This window comes from Balaenoptera ricei, chromosome 2 (assembly GCF_028023285.1).
Source record: "Balaenoptera ricei isolate mBalRic1 chromosome 2, mBalRic1.hap2, whole genome shotgun sequence".
Taxonomy (NCBI): domain Eukaryota; kingdom Metazoa; phylum Chordata; class Mammalia; order Artiodactyla; family Balaenopteridae; genus Balaenoptera; species Balaenoptera ricei.
In genome coordinates this window covers 72,237,050-72,261,444 of record NC_082640.1, presented here as the reverse complement: position 1 = coordinate 72,261,444, position 24,395 = coordinate 72,237,050, and the positions used below count along the sequence as shown (strand labels likewise).

Here is a 24,395-nt window from a genome sequence, read left to right as displayed (position 1 = left end):
GGTGAGACCTGCTTGCCCCCTTATGGGGTCATCCTCTCAGCCTCTCTCTGGGGGCAGAGCTGGGAATGGGGAGTTTCTGCTCCAGCTCCGAAACACCTCTGCACTAGCAAGGAGGGAGGGAGTCAGTGGTCCCCCAACCCCAGCTCCTACGACAGGTTCTCTGCTTGCTCCTTCCCACCATCAAGCTTTCTGCTGGGGTGAGCTCTGGGAGGCAGGGGCCTCGCCTTCCTCCACTGCCCCCCAAGACTACTATCTGGGGAGGAGTCAGTGGAGTGGAGGCTTGTGCTGAATGGGAAAGCTCCCTTATACGGGTGGGGGAAGAGCGCTGAGAGGTGGGAGCAGAATCCTCTCCTCGCACAGGAGGTGAGAGAGTTCTGGATTAAATCCCGCCACAGACCCAGAAAGACTCTGCCAGAAGAGTGGGCAAGGGCAGCCTAGTGCCACCTCCCACAGTCTCTCTTCCCCATCCATTGCCCTGCATACCAACATCACCCACCTGTGTCTCCAGGATGAGCCCACAAACTGCTATTGTTCTAATACCTACTCTGCTGAGGGTTTAGCAGGGATTATCTCACTCAGTTTTCGTACACTCTCCTGAAGGAGGCATATTATCTCAATTTTGCAGATGAGCACAGATCTACACAGTTGGGGAAACACAAGCTGTCTGACCACTGAAGCAGAGCCTCTGTCCCTACACTGCCTCTCCTCCGCCTGATGAAGGTTTGGGCTGAAAGATGACTGAAATGGAGGAATGGATTTTAAAAATGAATGAATGGGGACTTCCCTGGTGGTCCAATGGTTAAGAATCCGTCTTCCAGTGCAGGGGAGGTGGGTTTGATCCCTGGTCTGGGAACTAAGATCCCACGGGCCGCGGGGCAACTAAGCCCGCACTCCACAACTAGAGAGCCCGTGTGCAGCAACTAATGAGCCCGTGCGCTCTGGAGCCCACGCGCCACAACTAGAGAGAAGCCCACGCGCTGCAACAAAGAGCCTGCCTGCCGCAAATAAGACCAGATGCAGCCAAATAAATAAATAAATATTTTTTTAAAAGATGAATGAATGGGGCCTACGAATGCTGGGGGAAGGGGGACATCAAAGCCAGAGTGCGTCCAAGCTTTACCCCAGGCCGCGCTCCCAGGGTCCACGTTGAAGGTGGAGGGAAGGAGATGGGGGTGCAGCCTGGTCCTGGGCAAGGGTGTGAGGAACTCAAGGAACGTCCCTGGTTGATCTGGGCCCAGCCTCCCTCCTTGCCCAGCGCCCACAGGGGCTTACAGTCCTTAGCAGGCGCTCAAATAAGAGCAGGTGAAATTTGGCTCTCCCGCATTCCTGTCAATCACTGGGGACTCGGTGAATGTGGACACGTTGACAAACAGATGGCTCTCTGCCGAAGGGTCTCCACGCACTGCGGCCCCACTAGCCTCAGTGGGCGGCGCCCGCCTTGCGCCATCTGGTTACAGCCTAATCAGCCCCTTGCAGGACCCGGCGGCGCTGGGGAACGCCCGGGGCGGGGCCAACGTGGGGGCGAGGCTCGCAGGCACGAGGAGGCGGGGCCGGCGCCGCCGCGGTCTCTGGTCAGAGCGCGGAGAGTTCGGCTGCCAGTGGCGCGTGGATGCTGGAAGTTCGCATCCCGTCGGTGGGGCCCGAGGCCGAGGGGACCCGGCAGAGCCCCGAGAAAGGCCACATGGTGAGTGGGGGCAGTGGATGGGAAGGGGCGCGGGGACCCGCCGGATTTCCCTGCGTCGAATGCTCGGGGTCCGAGCGCGGCGGCCCAGGCCGTCTGGGGACACCCTGCCGAGGGTCTCTGGGCCGCTCTGACTTGCCAGCCCCTCCGACGGCGGTCCCGGCTCCTGAGGGACTGACTGCACGGAGCAGAGTCCCCAAGTGTGTGGGGACTTGGGAGGGTCCCTGGAGAGCAGCGCTCCCTGGCGCTCCCAGGCCGCTTTGTGCCTCTGAGGGCGGAGGGTGGGCGCGTCGCCGGGAGCCGGTCCTGCTGCACCCACCCGCCGGGCCTCACGCGCACCCGGCTGCCCTCCCGCGCCCGCCAGGTGTTCCGAGTGGAGGTGCTGTGCCACGGGCGCAGACACACCGTGCAGAGGCGCTACAGCGAGTTCCACGCGCTGCACAAACGGGTGAGGCTGCGCCCACCACCGACAGACAGACCCCGGCCCGGCTCCTTCCCAAGCCCTGAGAGGCAGGCAGACGAGCTGGCGGGCCCCAGCCTCTGCCACCCCCATTACCGGGCCCTAGAGAGCTCAGGTCGTGGGCACAGACCTCCCTGCGGGCTGCGGAATGGGCGCGAATGGGCAGGTCCCCACGTGCTGCCCGTGCGCCTGCGCGGCCGGTCTGGCGTCGGGCGTCTTGGGGGCGGACGGGGGTGTTGGGGGCTCCTCTCGCCCTTGTCCCAACCACTACTCACCACGCGGGCGTGTCTCAGGGTACAGCCTGAAGTTTGGGGGTGTGGGTGGCAGGGAGGACTGGGGAGGGCTCTTGGCTAGGATGAAGTGAGCTTGAGGGCTCAGTGGGGATGCTGTGATCGCACCGCGGTAACCTCCTGGCAGATCAAGAAACTGTCCAAAGTGCCCGACTTCCCCTCGAAACGCCTGCCCAACTGGAGGACCAGAGGACTGGAGCAGCGGCGGCAGAGCTTGGAGGCCTATATCCAGGTGTGCGTGGGTCTCACTCTGTTGCCTCTCAGCCTGCTGGACCAGAGGTGTGACACTGGCAGAGAGGTGCGGGGGCATGGGGTGAGGGAGACCTACATTTTGGCCATGTTCTAGTACTTCATCCCTCTCTGAATTGGTAGGATTGAGTGAGGTAACCAGGAGGCAGGTAGTCCCTGCCCTGTTAAATGAAGGCTAGCTCTCTTTTCCTCCAGGGTGAGATCCTGTGCTGCCCTCATGATAAGGGTGGAGAACCTTCCCCCCCTCTCCCACACGGAGGCCAGGCTGGCTTCATGGGCCAATCTGTGTAGTCACCCAGGGCCAGTGCTCAGAAGGGCCCTAGCTTGGTTTAATGCTCTGCTTTGGCTGTCTTGAATATCATTTTGGAAGGGCCCACACGTTTTCATTTTGCACCAGGCTCTGCGTATTACACAGCTGAATCTGATTACAGGTTGCCTCTCTTCTCTTCTCCAGGGAATCCTATACTTGAACCAGGATGTGCCCAAGGAACTACTGGAATTCCTGAGTCTTCGCCACTTGCCCATAGTCCCCAAGGCCAGCAGCTGGGGGTGAGCATCCCTAGAGGCGCTTGGCATGAGAGGGGCCCCAGTGTTGTGGGGACAGGGGCTCTCTGCAGCCAGCAGGTTAGGAAAGGTTTTAGAGGCCAAGCCCCTTTCCTTCTTGTATCTGCCAGGCCCTAGCCTGGTTCTTCCTCTTTGAGACACAACCTCCCCGGTAGGCTTTCTTGACCCCGGTGGAGGGGCTGTTTTCTGAAGAGCCTTGGCTACCTCAGCTGCCTCCGGAGCTGAGTTTGTTACAAATAGAAGCAGCAGTCCCCTGGGAGGTGAAATTCTGGGCTTCCGCATCTCCACCCCTGCCACACGCTCCCCCCCCCGGGCATCCCCCAGGCAGCTCACAGCCTCTCTCTTCTTTTCAGCACCCTGGGGGAGTTCCTGCCAGGCAACAGCAGGCAAGTCAAAGTCCCTGTCTGCACTGGGTCCCTGCTGCCCCCTCGTGGCCATATGCCAGGGCCTGAAGTCTCTGGCCTGTCCCCGTGGTCCAGGTTTTCACGTTGTTGCCTCCTGAGCCCACTTCCCACTTTTCCTCTGTGGGTCCTTGGTGATCTCAGTCCTTAGTCTCCACCCAATCTGAGACTTTTCTCTGTTTCCCCCTCCACTGTTCATGACCCCTTTTCTTCCTAGCTCACAGCTGTACCACCGGCCTGTTATCAGCTTCTGCATGGATCCTTATATTTGCATCCCATCCCCAGGTGAGGAGGTGCCTCTGACCCATAATCCACATTTAGGGCCCAGGTACCAGGGTGGGAGTGAGGGTGAACTTGATATTTCTCAGCTCCCAGGACCCCTAGGCAGCATCTCCCTCCTACTGCCCTCCTTTGGGGCCACACCTCCCTGCTGTTCCTGTGCCCATGTAGCCTGCTTTGTATTTTCCTCCAGGGAGTAGACATGGTGAAATGAGCTTGGCTCCCCTCGTCTCCATTCCTTACCAGCCTAGCTTTACCAAGATGTGAACAGAATGGGAGCTGGGAATGCCAAGGCCCCATTTGAGGTGGCCAGCTGCTACCTGCTGCCTTGGCAGGGACCCCGGTTCTCAGGGAACAGGGGGTGCTGAGCCTATGAGCAGGAGCTCAGGGAGCTGCAGGCCTGCAGCCAGGCCCACCCCACCTCCTCTTGCCTTGAAGCCCCCACCCCTTACTCCTGTTTTCCTTCCGTCCTAGAGCCTCTGCCCAACGTGGTGGTGAATGGTGTGCTCCAGGGCCTCTATGGCTTCAGCGCCAGCACAGCTAAAGCCCAGCCAGAGGCTGCCTGTCACCCTGCTCCAGTGCCACCAATGCCCTGACCAGTCCAGAGGGCTTTAGGCCACCTGCCAGGACAGTCATGTACCTCAGTCCTATGAAAGGGACATGGGCTGGGTCAGCCTTGGCCTGGACCCAGGACTCACCACCCTCCACCCCTCCAGGCTCAGAACTCAGCTGCACTGGTATCTGAGGTGGTAGAATCCTGCACTCCTAGAGCCCAGGGGCCAAGGTAGGGACAACAGAGGATAGGGAATAAAGGGAGAGGGAGAATTCCTTTAGAATGTTCATAGCCCACCACTTTGGAGGTGGGCTATGAAAAGGTGCAGGTGTATTCCTTTACCTACATCAGGAGAAAGGTGGGGCGGGGCAGGGACATGCAAAGGCTGAGGCACAGTGGCTAGCCAAGTTCAGAAGCAAGGGGCAAAAACTCCTGCTTGACATTTTGTGTGTAGCACATTTTTTTGTGAATGTTCAGATCTGTTTCCCCCTGCCCTCCCAGACTTGTGTGGCCAGTTGGAAATGTCTGGTTTGTGTTCATCTCTCCCTCATTTCTGGAGCATTTCTGGAGGGAAAGGGTTCAGGCCGGAACCCAAGGAGGGGGCAGGCACCACTGCCACAGGAGCCCCAGACAAGCTGGCACTGGACTTGGGGTTGGGGGGTGCCGCAGGCCACAGAACCCAGCCCATACGCAGATTATAAAAAAAAAAAACACCTTTTTTTTAATCGGTCAGTGTTGGTAGGAGTTTGTTACAAAACTGGGCCCGCGGGCCCGCGGAATGTGAGGGGAGGGGTCCACTCCATCAGACGCCAGCACTAGGGCCAGTGCAGCATGGAGCCCTGTGGCGGGCTGTCTTCACCCCCGGGAGGGCAACAGGGCCACACAGACAGTCGCTCAAAGAGAAGAGGTCCCTGGGGCCCTACTCCTTGGCGATGGCGAAGGGCTTCTCCACTTCGATCTTGCCACAGTCTGCGATCGTCACGTCCTTCAGAGGCCTGTCCCGACCGTCTGTCTTGGTGCTCTCCACCTTACGCACTACATCCTGGGGAGGAAGGCAGAGTGTCAGGCGGTCTGCTGGTCGAGGGAGACGGGCCCCAGCGTGCGGCCGCAAGGGGTGAAACCCGCACGTGACCTGTACAAACCATGAGGCACCAAAATCCTAAGGGCCTTGTGGCCGGGCGCCAGCCCAGGGCAAGGAACCCAGCTTTGACAACAGGAGGATGCAGTAGTTTCGATCCTCTGAAGTATGACCCAGGCTGGGCTAGGGGTGAGGGCTGGGGGGAGGCTGGGGAGAGGGTGCCAAGTGGCTTCTCCGGGACAGCGTGTTCGGCTGGGTCCTGTACAACCGACGGTGGTGCCAGGACATGCCTGCCTGAGTGACGGGATGGAGGGTCCTCAATTGTGCAGCCTCACCGAGACCTCCTGGCCGGCCTCTGCCTTGGGCCTGGAGGGATTTAGAACTTGGAGGCAGGACTTCCCTGGCGGCCCAGTGGTTAAGACTCTGGGCTTCCGCGACAGGAGGCATGGGTTCGATCCCTGGTCAGGGAACTAAGATCCCACACGCTAGACAGCGTGACCAAAAAAAAAACAAAAAAGAACTCGGGGGCATAGAGAGAGAGGCTGTTTAGTCTCAATTCCCCCCAGGTTTGTAGAAATAAACACTGGTCAGAATCTGTACATTCCCTTCTGGGAAAGGGATAAAATATATGGATCCCCTGCCCTGGGGTCTGTGTCAGATCCCTGGTCAGGGTTGCCCAGGGTTAGTCCCTCCCCCGCAAACTTACCATGCCCTCTAGAACTTTGCCGAACACGACATGCTTGCCATCTAACCAGGCTGTCTTGACCGTCGTGATGAAGAACTGGGAGCCGTTGGTGTCTTTGCCTGCGTTGGCCATGCTTACCCAGCCGGGGCCATAGTGTTTCAGCTTGAAGTTCTCATCAGGGAAGCGTTCGCCGTAGATGCTCTTCCCTGGGAAGAAAGAGTAGGTCGGGGGAGCTGGGGGAGCCCCAACGAAGCGGATCTTTGGGGCGAGGATTCCAGAGGCTGAACTTGTCCCCCGTGCCAGGCCAGGCTCCAGTGGAGTACAAGGACGTACGAGCTGTTCCCTTCCTACCCTCGGGCCCTGGAGCCAAACCATGCTGACAGCCCAAGTGGGGCATGAGGCCGGGGTGATTTAGTGCATAGCTCACACGATGATTACTTTGAGAATATAATTTTATGACTTTCAAATAAGGCACATATTAAAAACTACCTTGGCTGTGGCCTGAGAGGCCTGCCATGGGGACTTTAGTGGAGGGAGGTGCTGTGCAGGGTGCAGGGGAGGTAAGAACCCTCCAGAAAAGGAGGACTGCTGTGGCTGACCAGCTTTTCTTCCTAAGAGCACAAAAGATACTGAGGACACTCCAAAGCAGGAAGAGAGATGAGTGGGGAGGGGCAGGGAGAAGCAAAAGACAGGGGCCGCCATTTGAGTTCTGGAAAGTCAAGAGCCTCTTATCAACGCATGAACCCAAATAAAAGGTGGCTCCGAGTGTGTGTACTGTGTCTGTCTGTGGAGGGTCTGGGGCCAGCGTACAAGATAGTGGAGCCGAGAGAGGATCTCTACCCCATTCCAGAGATCCTAACCTAAGTTCCCAAGGCTGGTTCCAGGAGAAATACTGCACCCTTCTTTGTCCCTGTCCTCTCCTAGAGATTTACACTGTGCACTAGAGGCCCCAAGAAACCCAGCAACAAAGAAGTAATTTTCATTTTGTTCTACCCATCACCTTTCAAACTTATTTGCATACGAAACCTTTTTTCCTCCTCGATTCACGTATTTTCATCCTGTGGTTCCTGCGGAGTGGAACCAGGTTGGGAAGCTGTCCTAGACTGATGCTAAGGAGGTATTTCTGATTGTACAGTAAGTGGGAAGTCTGAAAATGACCGGGCCAGGAAGGACTCAACCAGACAGATAAGGAGATTGGGGAGCCTCTTTACATCAGTTTTATATTACTTGTTCTACTTCACCAGGAGATCATGGTGCTGTGACTTGGGGTGTTTTCTAACAGCATGACAAGGAAGACTTGTTCCCCCTTCCTATCAAAGACAGAATAGTTTTGGAGGGGAGTAGTGGGACCAAAAAAAGCAATTTTTATTTGTAATGTGAAATGTGAAAATAAAACTGTCAACTCTTTTAGTTTTTTTTTTTTTTTAAAAAGAGAATTCCCATGTGACAATCCTCTTTGTACATCTCAGTGAACTGCAGGGTTTCAACTACTGCTGCTATCCAGAAAATCCCCAAATCTATATCCTTAGCTCCAATTGCTTTCCCAAGATACAAGGAGTCCCAAACTTAAATGGATAGTGAAGGTTTTAAACTCAACATACTTTGTCAGCTTTCTCTCCAGACTTCGGTTATTCTTTTGACATTTGTTTCCTCCGCACGTTGTCAATGTTGTCCTCACCCCCATCACGGATTCATCCTTTTTCCCATTCCTGCTATCCCCGCTGCAATCACGGCTAATGCTCAGAGTGGGAACAGTGTGCCAGAGGGCTGGTGCAAGCATGTGAAACATAAAAAACCCACCCTATGAGGCAGGAGCTAAGAGCCCCATTTCAAAGATGAAGAAACTGAGGTACAGAGGTTAAAGGTACCCCAGCTGGGAAGTAGCAGAGCTGGAATTCAAACCAAGGTGGTCTGGCTCTCGAATCTCTGCTCTTACCCACTAGGTATCCTCCCTGGGTTCAGGCCCACATCGCCCGACGCAGGGGCAGCTGCACCAACGCCCCTGCCAGTCTGCTTCTCCTGTGTCCATGTCCTGAATCTGCCACATTATTATCCCTCAAACTCCTTTGCGATCACAGGCCTTGCTTCCATTCAAGTCTTCAGCGGATCCTCACTCCGTGGAGGACAAAGCCCTGGGTCCCTAGCCTGGCCGCGGCCCGCCACTCTGGGCTCCCGGTGGGAGCTTCACTTCCAACCTCCTGACCCCACCTTTGGCCAAGCTCCTGCCGCAGACCAGACCTGAGCTCACGCCTTAACCCTGCCTCTTCCCTGCCCATTCAAATTCTCCCCAGCCAGATCTGTCACCGCTCAAATCTGTCCTCACGTTTACGAGACCATTTCCTGATCACCTTGGCGCAAAGTGAGTCCTTTACTTGTCAGCACTTTGACGACGGCTGACTTTACTTACCACTCGCTGGGCACTACGCACTCAACATCTCACCTCACCCTCCCAGCACCCACAACACTTACCACTTACTCTACAGAAGAGGAAACTGAGGTTCAGAGGACTCACTTGCCTGAGGTCACAAAGTAAGAAGGTGGCAGACACCCAACTGTGTGACTCCATGATTACAGTGCTTTTGTATCACGTCTGCTTTGTCTTTGTCGTCCAGCTAGCTATGACTTACATCTTGTATTATGTCCCCTTCATAGTGTTTTCTCTTTTTTCCCACCTCGACGACAAACCACTTGAGGACAGAGCCCGAGCCCTAAAAGCTGTGTAACAGCCCATTTGTGACTCTTCAGGTATTGGAAGTGAAAGGGAGTTGCTGTCCCACTGGTTTTTGCATCCTCAGCACCCACCACAGAGCCTGGCCCAGTAAATACTGATCGGTGGGGTGAGCTGCAGCTGCGGTCTAAAGGAACAGCAGGCTGTGCACCCAAGTGTGGTGAGACCTGTTGGTTAGTCCAGGCTGTCTGTCTGTTCTACTGTAAAAGTAGCGCAGGTGGGACTGGCAGCTCTTGCCAAGTGGTCTCTGGGGGGAGACCGCCAAGTAAAGCAATTTCTCCCACCCTTGCTGGGGCTTCCAAGGCCGCCCACACAAGCTTTGCATGCCTGACCTAGAATCACCTACAGGTGTTTCACTTTGCTCCCCTCCCCGCAGGGTGTACTGCGAGGCAAGTCACCGAGGCTGTAGGCCTGGGTCAGCTGGTCTGCCAGCTGCGCAAGATTCTCTTATGTCCACCTGAAACCCATTCCTCCCTCTCCTTTGTACTGGGTTCCCTGGCCCTCCCACCTTGGGGGCTGCACTGACAGACCCCTCTGCCCAGAGGATTTGAGGTTACCTCCAGTGCCATCTCCCCGAGTGAAGTCTCCACCCTGGATCATGAAGTCCTTGATCACACGATGGAATTTGCTGTCTTTGTAGCCAAATCCTTTCTAGAAAAAGGGATGAGAAGGTGAGGAGGTGGCATGAGGCACCAGGCAGACATTAAATAGGCCCTGCAGGAACCCAGCCCACAACAACTGCTCACAGAAGAGAAACCTCTGCTGGCAGATTCATCCTTCAACGTGCCACCGGGTGACCAGTTATCAAAGGCCAGGCCTGGAGCACACAGATCCAGGAAAGGCTATAAGACCGCACATTTCCTCTGCCTTTATACAATTCTACTTCATACACAATGCCTCCACCTTTCCCCTCTCGTTTTTTCCTAATCTAATCATAGGAAGAGAAGAAAACTGACCGAAAAAAAAAAAAAAAAAAAAGTTACCTGCTGACCCAATGGGAAGTTGGAATGCAGACTTTCTTAAATGGGGCATTCATTTCCTTAAAACCTGGAAAGCTCTGGGCCCCTCACTCTGGTGCAGAGACCACAAACTAGTTTCCCTGGATGTTTTCTCTGGTTACTGCAATGTCTCAAAGATGAAAAATTTTCTCAAAAAAAGAAAAAAAAATTCTAATTCTGGATTTAGTTTAAAAAAACTCAGAAGGGCTTCCCTGGTGGCGCAGTGGTTGAGAATCATCTGCCTGCTAATGCAGGGGACACGGGTTCGAGCCCTGCTCTGGGAAGATCCCATATGCCGCGGAGCAACTAGGTCCGTGAGCCGCAATTACTGAGCCTGCGCGTCTGGAGCCTGTGCTCCGCAACAAGAGAGGCCGCGACAGTGAGAGGCCCGTGCACCGCAAAGAAGAGTGGCCTCCACTTGCCACAACTGGAGAAAGCCCTCGCACAGAAACGAAGACCCAACACAGCCAAAAATAAATAAATAAATAAATAATAAATAAATAAATAACTCAGAAGATACGATAATATGATAACACTGGGTTCCCAGTGCCAGAGGGCACAGCTGGTACTCCGTGACGGCCACTGCTATGGGTGGGCCACGCTCTGCAGTTCAGTTTGCCGCCAGCCCTACTTGCCAACTCCGCTGCCTGTGAGCTTGGCTACCTCCGCTCTAGCCACTTACCTCTCCTGTAGCCAAGGCCACAAAATTATCCACAGTTTTTGGAACAGTTTTTCCAAACAGACCGATGACCACCCGACCTATATCTTCATCTCCAATTCGCAAGTCAAAGTACACCTGAGGAAAAAGACCATTTCAAACTGAGCCTCTTAAAAGGGTCCTTCCAAGGGAACTGAGGGCCCAAGAAGCTACCCGGAGGATGGGAAAGAAAACAGACCCATATTTTAAGAGCAGTGTTTCTGAATCTGATTTTGGTGGCGACAAAAACCCCATGAGAATCTAATGAAAGCTCCATATGTTTGTTTACACTCTCCTTAGACTACAGGAGAACAACCTTTGCTCTAAATAAATAATGGGCCCAGATTCTAAAACTTAACATCAAAACACCATAAAGACGGGAGCCTAAGCACACCACTCAGGTGTAAACTATTACATTGCTGTGCTCTGTATGTGAAATGGCTAAAATCTGGCCTACGTAGAGAAAAGACTGGCAATTTGGCAGACGTGATTTTTCACCATTTCCTCAGCACTGTGGGGTATCTGCAAATAGACGGCTCTGAGTCTGCAATGCCGGCCCCAGCTGGGCATCCTGGGCGCCAACGCCTGGGTCTGGGCTGGGCTCTTGGGGAGGATCAGGGTCATTCTCCGGTCTGAATGGGGGAGGACGGCCCAGGCGCCAAGAGGTCACGACAGGGAAACTAGGGAGGGGCAGAGCCAAAGCCGAGGACGCCCAGGCCCGAGCTCCGGGACCCGAAATGCCTCGGACATGTGTGACCAGAAGCGCCAAGGCCGGAACCCAGGCGGCGGAGGGCAGGCCTCGCCAGGCAGGTCTGGAGACGGGAGGCTGAACCTTAGCAGTGACTTTGGGCCCCTTCTTCTTCTCATCTGCAGCAGAAGGTCCAGGCAGCAGCAGGAAGAGGACGGAGCCCACGATGAGGGCGGCGACGAAGAGCACCTTCATGTTCCGCTCCGAGAGGCGCAGCATCCACCGGGCGAAGCTAGCGCGGCCCGGGCTGCGGACGCTGGAAGAGGGTGGGGGCGCGGCGACGTGGGCCCGGCGCCTCCACCGAGTGCAGCCGGGGGGAACCGGGGCTCCTGGAGGCCTCCTAGGGGGAGGCAGGCCCCATTTCCCCCTCTGGTTGGGCGCCAGATGGTAGCTCCCCCTGGGGGGCGGAGCCCGGCTCGCCGACTGGGCGGGCGAAGACGCGGGCTCGTGGGTGGCTGCCACGTTACTGCGGCCTCATTGGCTTCACAGCTCGCCGACGCCCAAACAGGAAGGGGATCAGCGGAAGGCGGCGCCCCCTCCAAGAGCCCCGGATTGGGCTTCTGGAGAGGCTACCAGCCCAAGCGAAGAGACCCCGTGGCCCGCCGTGCCTTTGCGGAAGTCGTTTGGCAGGTGGTGACCGGGGCTGTAGGTTAGGAAGTCCGTGGATGGGGCAGAAGACACTTGTCGTTGTCCGTATTGGGCCAGTCAAGGGTTAGTCACACCGAATTGGGTTTAAATGTGACAGCCTCCAAAAACTCAGGGCAGTTTATGCCTACCCAGAGTATAACCTTATACAGCTCCTTCTGTTTTTCTTGCAAAACGTGCTTCAAAACCCAGTTCCTTTTGACTTAATCCCTGTCGCTGTCCTACCTTTTTTTCTCTCCCTGCTCTAATCTTACTGTGCTTACTGCTGTATGAGTCAACGCACACTATTGTATACTCTGGTTCTTAACTTCCTTTCTTTACCTGTTTTCCCAAGCAACTACATTTTAAAATTTTTATTTATTTTGGTGTGAAACGGACTGTGTTGCTCTTACTTTGTATACAGCTCCCCCAGCTGCTGCAGGGCTAAGTGCTCAACAAATGCCGTCACGTTAGCACTGAGGTGGGAAATAATATCTGCAAGGGTCTGAGGTTGAGTCCCTCTTTTCTAGAAACCTCCAGGAAGGTCAGGAGTAGTCGTCAGATGCGCCCCCAGCAGTATTTCAGGGCTCCAAAGACGCTTGTTCCCAACAGTCTGCAACATATATACTTCAGTACTGGGAGTCTTGCACACACACACCCCCAAAATTACCACTGACATCTTTCTAAAGCTCGGAACCATGACATTATTAAATGTCTTTAATTTTCAAAGATTAACTCTACAGAAATTCCCGATCTTCACAGCCCAGATTGTAGGTAGACGTGGCTCCATTTCTATAGTCGAACTTGGCAATTTGGTCTCTATATAAGGTGCCGACCTGAGTTTGAGGTTATACATGGCCACTGACATTACCTTGTCCTTCCTTACACTGAGGTCACTGCAGGCGGACTGCAGAGCTTCCACAGTTCTCTCAAATAAATACAAATAACATTTGCTGTTTCTAATTCTCACACCTCAATCCAGACCACCTCTCAATGAGGTGGAGGTTCTTCTAGGTAAAACTGTTACACTGAGAAAGACGATCTTTCAACCCCCTCTTCCTCCCCTCCTTCATTTTTTGGGTCTATTAAGCCTCTTTCCCCACTCGCTGGTCTCACACTGCCCACACTGAGAAAATTGTTTACCAAGCTATGTTTTCAAAGTAGCCTTCTCCACATGAGGAACTAATGCTAAAACATCATAAATGCAACCTTCTTCCCACCTCCCCCCCCACCTTTGAAAAAAAATAAGCTTGACGGATACAGTGCTCTCAATATGAAGTTTTTCTCTCATGATGATTTTTTAAAAAAATATTTGGCTGTGCCGGGTCTTAGTTGCAGCATGCAGGATCTTCAGTTGTGGCATGCGAACTCTTAGTTGCAGTACGTGGGATCTAGTTCCCTGACCAGGGATCGAACCCAGGCCCCCTGCATTGGGAGCGCAGAGTCTTAGCCACTGAACCACGAGGGAAGTCCCTCTCATGCTGATCTTAAACGTGTTTTTTACTAGTGAAAGAAATCGTTAAGTAGCAATTGAGTAGTAACAGAAAAAAAATTGGAACCAATCAGGGTCAGACTGGCAGTTGTTTTGTGCCATATATGCACATCATAGTTATACCTTCTGTCTGTATAGATGTTCTTCATTAGTAGAGCAGAATTACAAAGCTGCCATTTCATAGCTGTTCCAGAGCAGATCCTAACTTCCTGGTGTTCTAGCACCTAAGAACCACAGGGATACAGGAATTAGTATGTGAGTGATGAATGTCCAAATTCTGCCAGAAATATTTATTTATTGTTTTTTATTTTATTTATTTTATTTTTGGCTGTGTTGGGTCTTCGTTGCTGCACGCGAGCTTTCTCTAATTGCGGCGAGCAGGGGCTACTCTTTGTTGCATTGCGGGGGCTTCTCGTTGTGGTGGCTTTTCTTGTTGCGGAGCACGGGCTCTAGATGCGCAGGCTTCAGTTGTTGTGGCATGCCAGCTTCAGTAGTTGTGGCTTGCAGGCTCTAGAGCGCAGGCTCAGTAGTTGTGGCGCACAGGCTCAGTTGCTCCGCAGCATGTGGGATCTTCCCGGACCAGGGCTCGAACCCCTGTCCCCTGCATTGGCAGGCAGATTCTTAACCACTGCGCCACCAGGGAAGCCCCAGAAATATTTATTTTTAAAGTGACCCACAGGAGAGGGCAATGTTCAACCCAAAAGAATGATGCAAGAATGCCAAAGTATCAGGCATTATTTTCATTCCTGGATCCTTGTAACTAAGAGTCCTAGCCAGATTCTTCATTACAAATGAACCAGGAGAGTTTAAAAGCAGACAAACCAACCAACCAAACAAGCAAAATTAGCCAAGAAAGGTAAGACATTTTATTTTACATACAAAAAGGGTGCAAACTGAGTCCTTTCCTCCCCAGATTGGAGAAGAGGTATACTTAAAGATCACATTTGTGTTTTCCATGGTGCCCTAGGAAATGGGCTACTCTGAGATAATATCAAGACCCATTTCCATTTACTCCAAAGAAGGCTACTTCCTCTGCAGAGGAGTTTCTACTTAATGGTTTACAAATCTCTCTCCTGGAGGAACCGTTTCAAATACACTTGAAATTGACATTCATGTTTAAAAATACTACAAGTTTCATTTTCACAGCTGAGCTTTGCAGACCAGTGCCAGGGTTTATGGAACAAAATTACGTATCTAAAATAAAAGGTTTTAAAAAAAGGCATTTAACAATAATCAGACACATCACGCATCAATTAAAACTGATTTCCACAGCTGATTTATACATTATCTAGTCTTAAAAAATTGCAGTCAACATCCCAACATCTTTTAAAAAGTACAATGGGCAAAGATTAAAGAAACAGACAAAATAATAATATAATAAATTAGAGCATGTAATACATCCAATGGGAATTGATGAATGAACATTATTTTCCATTGGGGGGGCTTACAATATTTTTGGTTTCATCTTTTTTTCTGCTGTTTACTCTTCTGCTTGATAAATGGGGCTCATTCCCAGAGCCAGCTTGCTGCCACACCAATTTAAGAAACTCACTTGTTTCTTGTTTACTTCCGAGAATATTCAGGAACACATGGTCCCAGCAACCTGGGCTGCGAGGTTTTTTTTCTTCAGGTGGGCTGTGAGTCTTTATGGAAGTGAAATGCATACAGATGAGTGCTGGCACGCACGTGCACACACAGACACACACACGCACGCATACAAATGCAACCACACACACCCATCTGTAGATACAGTCCCCCGTAACCCCCCGCCAAAGAAATGGCTCATCTTCCTGAGACATTCCTAACAGATTGATAAGCCTCTTAAAAAAGCTTTCGGTTAAGGGCTGGCCTGGGATTTGGTCTGGAGCTCATGAAGAGGAACACTGAAAGTGTCTCACCTGCTCTGAAAGAGGGGACTTGCGGGGAAGGGGCAGTCAGGATAGCTGTCCTCTTGTGTGTGTTACTGGGACGACTGCACCGCATCCCCATTTCTTACCATGGATAACCCTCTGCTTTGAAGGTGGCGATGGCACTGGAAAGACGATTGTGAGAAGTAAAAAAAGAAGAGTAACAAAATAAATTCTGTCCACAGAACTGAGGTTTCTTTATAACACTGAGTTTGGTAATCAAACTAGAAATATATGGAGTACACGTTCACTTTTTCCTTTGTAATACAAGCTGAGCTACAAACAAACTCTGGAGTGGACTTCCTGGTCGCTTTTTGAGGAAATATGTCAACTACTACTGTCTATATCCAGGGAACCTACTTACTATTTTGAATACAATGGAGAAGCCTATTCTTTTGCACTCAGTCCACCTGCAAAAGGAATTAGGAAAAACATTTTTAAGACTGCTTAATTGATCAAAGACTTCCAAGATTCCTTATTTGTGGCTAAAACACTGCTTAAAACTCTGCAAACCCTCAAAAGAGCCATGGTTTCCTCTTTTTCTTATTCAGAAACAAAATCACTCCCCTCCCCCATCAAAAACAAACACAAACAAACACCCAAGAAAAAAACCACAGGCATCCCATTTTGATTCCTACCCACCCATCATGGGGAAGACTGGAAGTCACTGCCCATCAACCTCTAGATGGGACCTTCCTGGAGCCCTGAAGTTGGCAAAAGCAAGAACCCCCGAGACAAGTACCTGCTGCTCAGGCCAATCCAGATGGGGTGCCAAGTTATCCTGGCTCCCTAAGGGTTTCTGGAATTCATCTGCCCACCTTGGGGCAATGGTGGATTGGTGGCAGTGGCCTGACAAAGGCAATGTTGGCTGTATGACAATGCAAGCTCCCGATCTGAGAAATTCTAGCCCTAACATGGCTCTGACACTGGAGACAATGTTGTCAGGGCAATTCACTGGGAATGAAAACTAGTTTAAATATGAAAATGGAAGAGGTGACTGCGACACACGAGGCATGCAGACTTGGGAGAGATGCATCAGAAGAAAGATCAAGTTCCTTAGAGGAGATCCTTCCTAGGCTGCCATGGAAGTACTTATTTTTGAAAAATGCAGGCCATGCTGCTCACTGCGAGGGGGAGCAGGTTGTCTCTTTTGCATAAAAAAAAGTTAAGGCTATGATCTTTAGTAACCACTCTGACATAACCTTACCCTCACTCATTTCTGACAACAGAAGTGGTTACTAACACTGAGAACCAACACTGAATATGTACCCCCAATGTACATTTCCAGTGAACCAGGTTGGAAGGTACTTTAGAGGCGATGGACACCTCTTCTGGCTAATGGCAGGGGCTGTTTCTATGAACTTGGAGTTCACTGAGAATGAATAGGCAATCAACACTTCTACTGGAAAACTCAGGATCCTGCTGTCTTCCGTCGCCCTGTATCCCAAAATAAAATGGGGCTTTAATTGGAGGCCAACCTCATCACCTGACTTTGTACCTTCCTAGACCGTTTCCTCCTAGACAGACCCAAAATGGCAGGAGTATGTTAATTAAGGCAGACGTGAAAGCATGCTGCTGCTGGCACACTCTGCACATCCTTGCAGAGCAGTCTGGAGTGAAATCACTGGGAAACGCCAAGGGATGCACAGCAAGTAATCAACCCTTATTGCACAGACACAGCCATGCTCTGGTCACAAGGGAAGGACCCTTTACGTCTTGGTGGATTCCTGCCCTGCTTGCCTCAGTCTGCTCAGGATGCAATGCCTGAAGGACTGCAGGGCTTGGGAGAACCCCTAATGTTGTTAGTGCTTAATGCTAACTCAGCAACTGCATCATTCCTGAAGAAAAAGATCCCTAGGTATCATGGTTATGGAGTGAAGGAAGCTCAAAGACTACAGAGTAAGTGGAATTGGGTGGGCGGTAGGTGGAGGGAGTGCCCAAACCCGAGGCCCTGGCTGAGGAATATAGCTACTCCACGACAGCCAACGGGGCTGAGGAGGGAGGCCTGATGGGATGTGCTGATGGGGATGAAACTGATGGCCAAATTACTCCTTAGGTATCCTTCTTAAAAAGAAAAAAAAAAAAAATTTTTTTTTCTTTTTTAAAGGAAGATCACAGTAGACTCTCTCGGGGGTCTGGAACCACCCTGGAGTACCAATGGCCCTGGGAGGATCACCATTACTGTGCATGCCAGAAGGACTTGGGCTCTTCACCTTTGTTATGAAAAATCAAGTATCTACTAAGAGATCTGAGGGGGGCAGAGAGTGAGAATAGCGCATTAGGAAGAACCCCACAACTGCTCAGATTCAATCCCGCAATAGCGAGCCTTTAAAACAAAGACCCTGAAAAAGTCACAAACCCAGCTGCAAGAGGGCTCGCCCTGCAGCCAAGCTGGTAACTGCCTTGGCTTTTTTGTGGAAGTGGGGAGGCACTTAGTGGAGTAAGGGGTGCCAGGGATGCTCCGGACTTTGCCACCATTTCCTCTTGCCCTCCCATGAGAAGCAAGGCTTTTTCTACACAGGGATGTGGAGGTTAAAGATTCTATACGGGAAATTAGAGTTACCCAAATTGAGAAGAGTTACCCAAATGCCAACTGAGAAACTATGTAAGTTTCAGTGACAGTACCTTAACCACCAGCTAATGTCAAGGAAGCAAATCCCAATATTCAAAATTCTTGTGGGGAAGCGGTGTGACCCTGCATCTCCCAGCCATTCTGTTCTGTTTATAGGAAATTTTCTTTTAAAGAAATGAAAGATTACAATCTTTATATAAGCTAGGCAAGTTTGAAGCCAGTGAAGTGATATTTCCTAGCCAAGGACCAGTGGAACACAGGTGAAGCCCAGTAACTCCGATCGACGCTACCGCTGCTATCTCTGCTCCATGTAAGACACATCAAGGGACTCGTCAGAAAATACCAACTACCAGAAAGTATGTCTGCATCCCCCAGTCCAAAAGACAGCCTTACATCTCAAGCCAGAGGCAATGATTTCCGTGTTCCCAAAACCCCAAGACTAAGTCACCAGCCACTGGTCCTCCATGGTTAGCTCTCTCTACCCCCAGATACAAGACCTCGTTCTCTGACGTGATTAATCCTTTCTCCTCGATCACATCTGGAATGAGAAGTCACTGTTTGGATAAGTCGCTCATCTCAAATGAAAATCAAGCATGAGAAGTTCTATTAACTCCATACATTGGTGACTTTTCAAGCAGTGAATGAGGAACCAAGACCCTTCATGGCAGCATGTCTGGACGTGGAGAGTGTACCAGGGAGAACAGGCTCTAGATGCGTGGCCATCTCATCTAGAAGGAGTCTAAGTCCAAGTGAGAAGGTAATTTCACACCTTTCATTTCAGTCTCCTTTCCCCAGGAATTTTCCAGCACTAACCAATCTTACCCTCCTGTTCACTATAGCCCCATACACTGAGGCCTAAGCCTGCGGCTATGGACCTGCTGGAAGAAGATTTGCAGGTACTTGGTTTCTGATAAGGCAGGCCAGCCCAAATGCTGTAACTCAGCTATTGGGGCAAACAGTACACACCAATGTTATTTCCTGGCCCTATGATGAGCCAAATCCTGAGGTTCCTCTGGCAGTTGGAAGGCAGGACCACTTTCCTCCTTCTTGTCCACTAGTGGCAATACGGTGGTGGCTGTTTCATCACTAATTTTGTCCCCCAAGTCACTAAGGAAGTCACATGGCTATCTAGTTGGAAGTCCCTGGCAGTGGAGGAAACAGATATTTCAGATTTTTTTTGTTAAGCATCTCCTTCTCTGGGATGAACTGTCTCCCGTCACAGTCTGGCTTGGCTGGCTCATCCCATGTGCTGGAGAGCTAGGTTGTCCAAACTGCAGGCTGATGAGGTCAAGAGGCTCTGGCAAGGACATTCTTCAGCAGCTGAGAAGACAAATGAAAATTCAAGTATGTTTCCTTGCCAACCTGAGAGTTCACTCAGAATGACACAGAGTTTGGCTTCTTCTCTTCTGGGTGCTGCAGACCCAACTCTTTCCATTGAGAATGTCCTCTGGACCCATGTTCTCTCTGAATGGCTTGGCTGGCCCCATCCCCCTCAAAACAGAAAAAAAAGTAAAACTCCCAATATAACCAGACACAATATGCATCTGCCATGTTTTTTGTTTAAAAAAAAATAAAATAAAAGTGCAATAAAGTCAGTATTTTTTGTCCTTTGCTCAGAACAATTTGCAATGTTCTACTGCTGTCTGGAGAACAGAGTTCGCTTGTCAAGAAAGCTAAGAAAGCCAACACACAGGGACAGTAGACTGCAGATTTCTCACAGCTTGTGTCCTACAGTGTAACTTCACAAGAGGGAAGGAGGGAGTAACCTGCACCCCGTGGCCAGCTCGGGATGGAGGCTGCACAGGCACAGAGGAAGAGGGAGCCACACTGCCAGACACACCTGGTGGGCGGAGAAGGTTCTTCTCCAGCCTTGGCCTGCATCTCCCTCCTACCTTCTTGGCCGCACCCCCAGCCTCTCAAGCTCCTTCAGCAGACAAAGCCTTCAGCTCATTAGCTTTTATGCTGGAGAGGGTTGAGGGTGGGGCAAGAACCAGGAGCAAGTAAACTAAGGGGAGGGGAGAGAATAGTAGTCCTTGAGTTTTTGTGAATGACACCTTCACTGTAAACAATAGGAAGGAGAGTCAACCAGGCAGCCCCAAGGGTAAGCAGTAGAGGACCAGTGGCTCTGGGACCTGCTCAGAGCCTCAGGCAGGTAGGGGCGGCCACTGACCCACTGGGCCCTGGCTGCCCGCACTGGCTCCTTCTGGGGGCATCTGTTTTTCTTCTTTTTGGTTTGGATCTCCACCCTCCCCCACAGAGGAGTCTCTTCCAATGAGAAATGGCAGGAGCTGCGGGTGCAATCGAGTCAGAGTCCCCAGGGCCTGAGGACTCCTGGGAGGCACGGGTCACTTGTGGCGCTGAGCAGTCTTCTTCCTTTTCCTCTTAAAGAAGCAGCAGCACCTGGAGCACAAGGAAGACCACAAGTCAGTGCGGGAGGCCCGCAGCTGCCAACAGATTTCTGCCAGCCTCCGCTTATTGCAGGGGTGGAACTTCCCCCAGCACCCGCCCACAGGGTCGCCCGCCATCTACAGCGCACATACTGGAGGCAGTGGGCAGTGTCTGCCAGGAAAGCCAAAGGAGAGAGCTGCTTTATTCCAAGCCTAATCATCAAAGTGCTGCAGGCTAGGCAGCAGGGCGGAAGCAGGCATTTTTGGAAGAAGGATGAAGAAGGCTTATTTCCCAGTCTAACACCCCAACCTGAAAGTCTCATCCTCCTTTATACCGAACCAAGGCTGGGGGTCCTCAGGGCTGCATGAGAAGAGCCTGCACTGTTTGCCCCTTGATACAGAGGACAAAATTATTTAATGCAACTTCGGAGGTCAGTGGGTATGGAGGCCAAACTAAGGCAAACAAACGCCAAGAAAAGTATGATGTTTGGAACTCTAGGAGGCTCTCACGATGCTACCAATGAAGGATTAAGGATTCTCTCTAATCTCATCCCGGCCCCCAGCCAGCTACCTGGCGTAGGCAGGAGAAGCCCTGACCCTAATAACTGTGTGAGCCCAGATCTTTTAACTGAAATCAGCACAGCCTACTCTTCATTTGGAGAGGATCAATGCCACAGTTGATCACCAGGAAGCATCGGGTTGCAGGGTCCTCCTCAACTTAGCTTCCCGAGGCTGCTGCTGTGCCAGACTGGGTTCAAGGACTGATCCTGCTTAGGGTGGGGCTGGGGCCTGATGCCTTCAACGGCCACAGCTCTGCCACAGCCTTTAGCTTGGGTACCCGCTCCGTACTGCTGTCTTTGGAACAGGAAGCCCCTCTTGCTCAGGCAGCGACTATTCCAGAAGGGGGTGATGAGGGCTGTGGCATGGCTGGTGCAAAAGATATGTCCTTTCCAGGAAGCTGACACATGGGAAATGAGAACGTGAGGGGCAGAAAGTGGCGGATGGGTCAAAGGTGCCATGTGATGGAGGGGAGTAAACTGGAAGTGTCACTCAGACTTGCTGGATCCTTGAAAGGAAAGCTTTTCTCAGAAACTATCTTTGGGTCTTTTGCCTAATCCTTCTGGGTTTAATGTCAAAAATATTCATACAGAAATAAAGAGCTGTTGCTTACTTCCGCATACCCCTAAGTCCTCCACTGTAGCTAAGATTCCCCCTTTTTTAGTCAGACCCCTTTGTATTCCCACACCCGATGGACTAGTTATCAAAAATTTGGAGAAAGTGTCTTCTTAGAATGCAGAAATAGATGTTTACACAGACAAAATGATGGGCTTTAACCATAACTGAATGAATTAAACATGGAGATATTGGAAATAGGAGCTCCTTAAGAGAGTCTTAAAAAAGATTTTCTAAGAGTATAATGACATATGTGATGTACTATTAATGGGTGTCAATATAGTCACTAAACAAAGTGTCCTTTGTATTTAGAGGCTGAATAAATTCTTTTAAATAAAAATGACCAGCACTTTTGATTGTTTTCAGTCCTTAAGGGAATCCCTGGGGAAGGATTTTAAAAAAAGGTCATTTTTTTGTACATATGCTTTAGAAAACAGACATTTTTTCAAGCTGAATGTCCAGAAATTATTAAATAAGGTGAATTAAATCTCATGGGAGTACCAGTACTTCAATAGAGCTAGCTACCTGTTCCCTGTTAACCATGATTTTCAGAGGGATCACTAACATTTAAGTCACTTTTTATTCTTATGCCTTTTGGAGGATGCTAAGATGATGATTTTGTGTTTTTAAGTTAAGAACAATCATTAAAAAGTTTGAAATACTGTTTTGGTCCGTTTCAAATGATACAATTTCTCTTTTACCTCCTCCAAGGCAAGTCATAAGAATTAATATCTACTTATAAGCATATCATAACCTGATGTGCAAAGCTGAATTCACCTGACTGGAGGAGAGTGTGAGCTGTGGCTTAGAGCCTTAATTTTTGCTAGTTACTGTAGTTAAAACTTCAGGAGTAGCAGAAGCTTTTAATAATTCTACCCACGAGGAAACGGGCTCCACAATCAACTCTTTGGTTTCTGTGGTGACTACCAGCAATAGGACCTGTTAAACTTGGTCAGATCCCAGACCAAGCCCACTGACTGACTCCATACAGATGTCTTACTCTCAGAAGAGACTGAAGGCAAGTGATGAACTCTTCTTGTGTCTCAGGTTTCCTTCCAGCTGATTCTTTGATTGGCTCTCCCTTCAGCTATTCCTTTACTATGCTTCTCTGCTGTACCTGTACATTCTTCCCTTGCTCTAATGCCTTGTTTAAGCCCCACAGTATCCATCAAGTCTTCCTGAACCATCCCTGTCAACACTGACCTCTCAAGGGACAATACCATAAAAGTGTCCTTTCAAGCATGCATGTCTTATCTCTCCAGGTAGATTGTATCTAAGCTCTTTGGGGAAGGCCTTGAGACCCCCTAGAGTTCCAAGCACAGAGTGGATGAGCACAAAGTAGGCCCTGTATTTGCAGTCAGGATCATGTGACTGACATCCCACAGGAAAAAACAGACCACAATGATGTCAGATTACACAGACACATGTTTGCTAAATAAATAGGCCAAATGTCCTCCTTGATACTGTAATACTATAAATTCTACCTCCATAAAACCCAATTGTTATCTTCAATACATCTCTGTCCCTTGGGAAACCCTGTAGGCAACTTGGCTTAGACAGTTAGGGTACAGAAACCGGTGCCCAACTCAGTTACTGAAGACCAATAGAAACAAGGTAGTCACAGAGGCCAGCAGACTGTTATCACCACACGCAATATTATCCCACACGTGTAGTGTAGGAGATTCTGGCTCCAGACCACAGCAGACCAATCAGCTCACGAGCACCTGGAGCTCACAGGCAATGCCCAGGAAGCGAGACGGGGAGGGCACTGCCTTACAGTGAGAACACGCCCCGCCCAACGTGGAGCCGCCAGGGCTTCCCCTTCAAGACCCGCATGCTGCCCCAAAAGTGCATTCAAGGGACCTTCTCCAGGAGTGGGAGAGAGACTCCAGTGTCTCACAAGCCAAGTCGGCCCTTGGCCCACTATATGCTCTTATAAGAAGGGAAAAGAAAAGAAAAGGAAAAAAAAAAAGACAATAAGTGAAAAACAAACAAAAAATTCAAAACAACAACAACAACAACAAAATGTCCATCTCTCCCCCAAGAAGCAGCTTATTTGGAGATACTCATATTCTACATATGGAAGAACCAGCTGAACCAAAAAGAAAAGTCACAGATTTTTCCAAAGCTGCTAATTTTAAGGTTAGAGACCGAGCCACAGAATGTGAGATTATCTGGCGACAACTGTCCTTGGAGTTGTGAGGAATAATTAGATTCTGATTATACAACTGGTACAGTAATCTGGTCTTCTTACCTCTGTCCCTCTCTGCCTGATAATATCTAGCCGTATTAATTTGAGAAAAAATTCACTCAGCTAAAAATGAAGAGACAATTTTGGATACTGTGGGATATTGTTCTGACAGGAGGAGGCTGCAATGTGGTGGGTTTGGAAGGAAAAAAGGAACAGATTAATTGCTGGGTACAGGCCTGCCCATCCCCACCTTGTGGATCTAGTTCCCCAGTCTGGGTGGGTATGGCACAAGGTGGCATACGGGAGCCATTGAGTGTTCCTAAGGCATTTTGTTTGGCTTTGCCGATCCCAACCTAGCCTGGTCCGCTCCCCTAGCATGTGGACCGGAGAGAGGGACTCACCACAGGTTGAGCATTTTCAGGCAGCTACAGAGTGTGTAAAGAGAAAAACACAGAAAGGAAGAGAGAGAAAGAGAGATATTAGTCCACAGAGGTGAGATGGAAGCGACTCCCTGTGAGCCATGCAAACATGCAGTATGTGTCTGTGTTTAGTTTCTTCCTCTGTCAAGGCAGGGTGAGTAGGCCCAGGCCACTTGGTCCCCACACTAAAGTGGAGGGGGCAGGTGCCTGATAGAAGCA

At 50.7% G+C, this 24,395-nt stretch overlaps 3 protein-coding genes across 9 annotated transcripts in view; 1 reads left to right on the top strand and 2 right to left on the bottom strand.

Annotated features, from left to right (window-relative positions):
- The first annotated feature begins 1,580 nt into the window (after positions 1–1,580).
- On the top strand, positions 1,581–5,202 carry SNX22 (sorting nexin 22). 2 transcript variants are annotated; one of them, XM_059913051.1, is made up of 6 exons: positions 1,581–1,684; positions 2,559–2,663; positions 3,135–3,229; positions 3,598–3,630; positions 3,863–3,930; positions 4,399–5,202. In XM_059913051.1, the coding sequence occupies exons 1-6, from the start codon at positions 1,610–1,612 to the stop codon at positions 4,518–4,520; spliced, it is 498 nt and encodes a 165-aa protein (XP_059769034.1). In that variant the 5' UTR covers positions 1,581–1,609; the 3' UTR covers positions 4,521–5,202. The 2 variants fall into 2 exon arrangements, with proteins under 2 accessions (XP_059769034.1, XP_059769035.1); XM_059913052.1 differs by lacking the exons at positions 3,598–3,630; positions 3,863–3,930 and adding an exon at positions 2,046–2,129.
- PPIB (peptidylprolyl isomerase B) lies at positions 5,173–11,773 on the bottom strand. The gene is made up of 5 exons (XM_059913050.1): positions 11,496–11,773; positions 10,649–10,762; positions 9,526–9,619; positions 6,262–6,446; positions 5,173–5,519 (listed from the first exon to the last, which is right to left on the bottom strand). The coding sequence occupies exons 1-5, from the start codon at positions 11,628–11,630 to the stop codon at positions 5,397–5,399; spliced, it is 651 nt and encodes a 216-aa protein (XP_059769033.1). The 5' UTR covers positions 11,631–11,773; the 3' UTR covers positions 5,173–5,396.
- Positions 11,774–14,339: 2,566 nt separating this feature from the next.
- Positions 14,340–24,395, bottom strand: part of CSNK1G1 (casein kinase 1 gamma 1) — a 197,740-nt gene continuing 187,684 nt past the window's right edge. For 5 of the 6 annotated variants that reach the window (XM_059913043.1, XM_059913046.1, XM_059913047.1 and 2 more), the window contains one exon: positions 14,340–20,406. In XM_059913043.1, coding sequence (XP_059769026.1) covers positions 20,352–20,406 — 55 coding nt within the window. In that variant the 3' untranslated portion in view covers positions 14,340–20,351. The remainder of the gene's footprint in view (positions 20,407–24,395) is intronic. The other variant, XR_009500810.1, reaches the window with a different exon arrangement.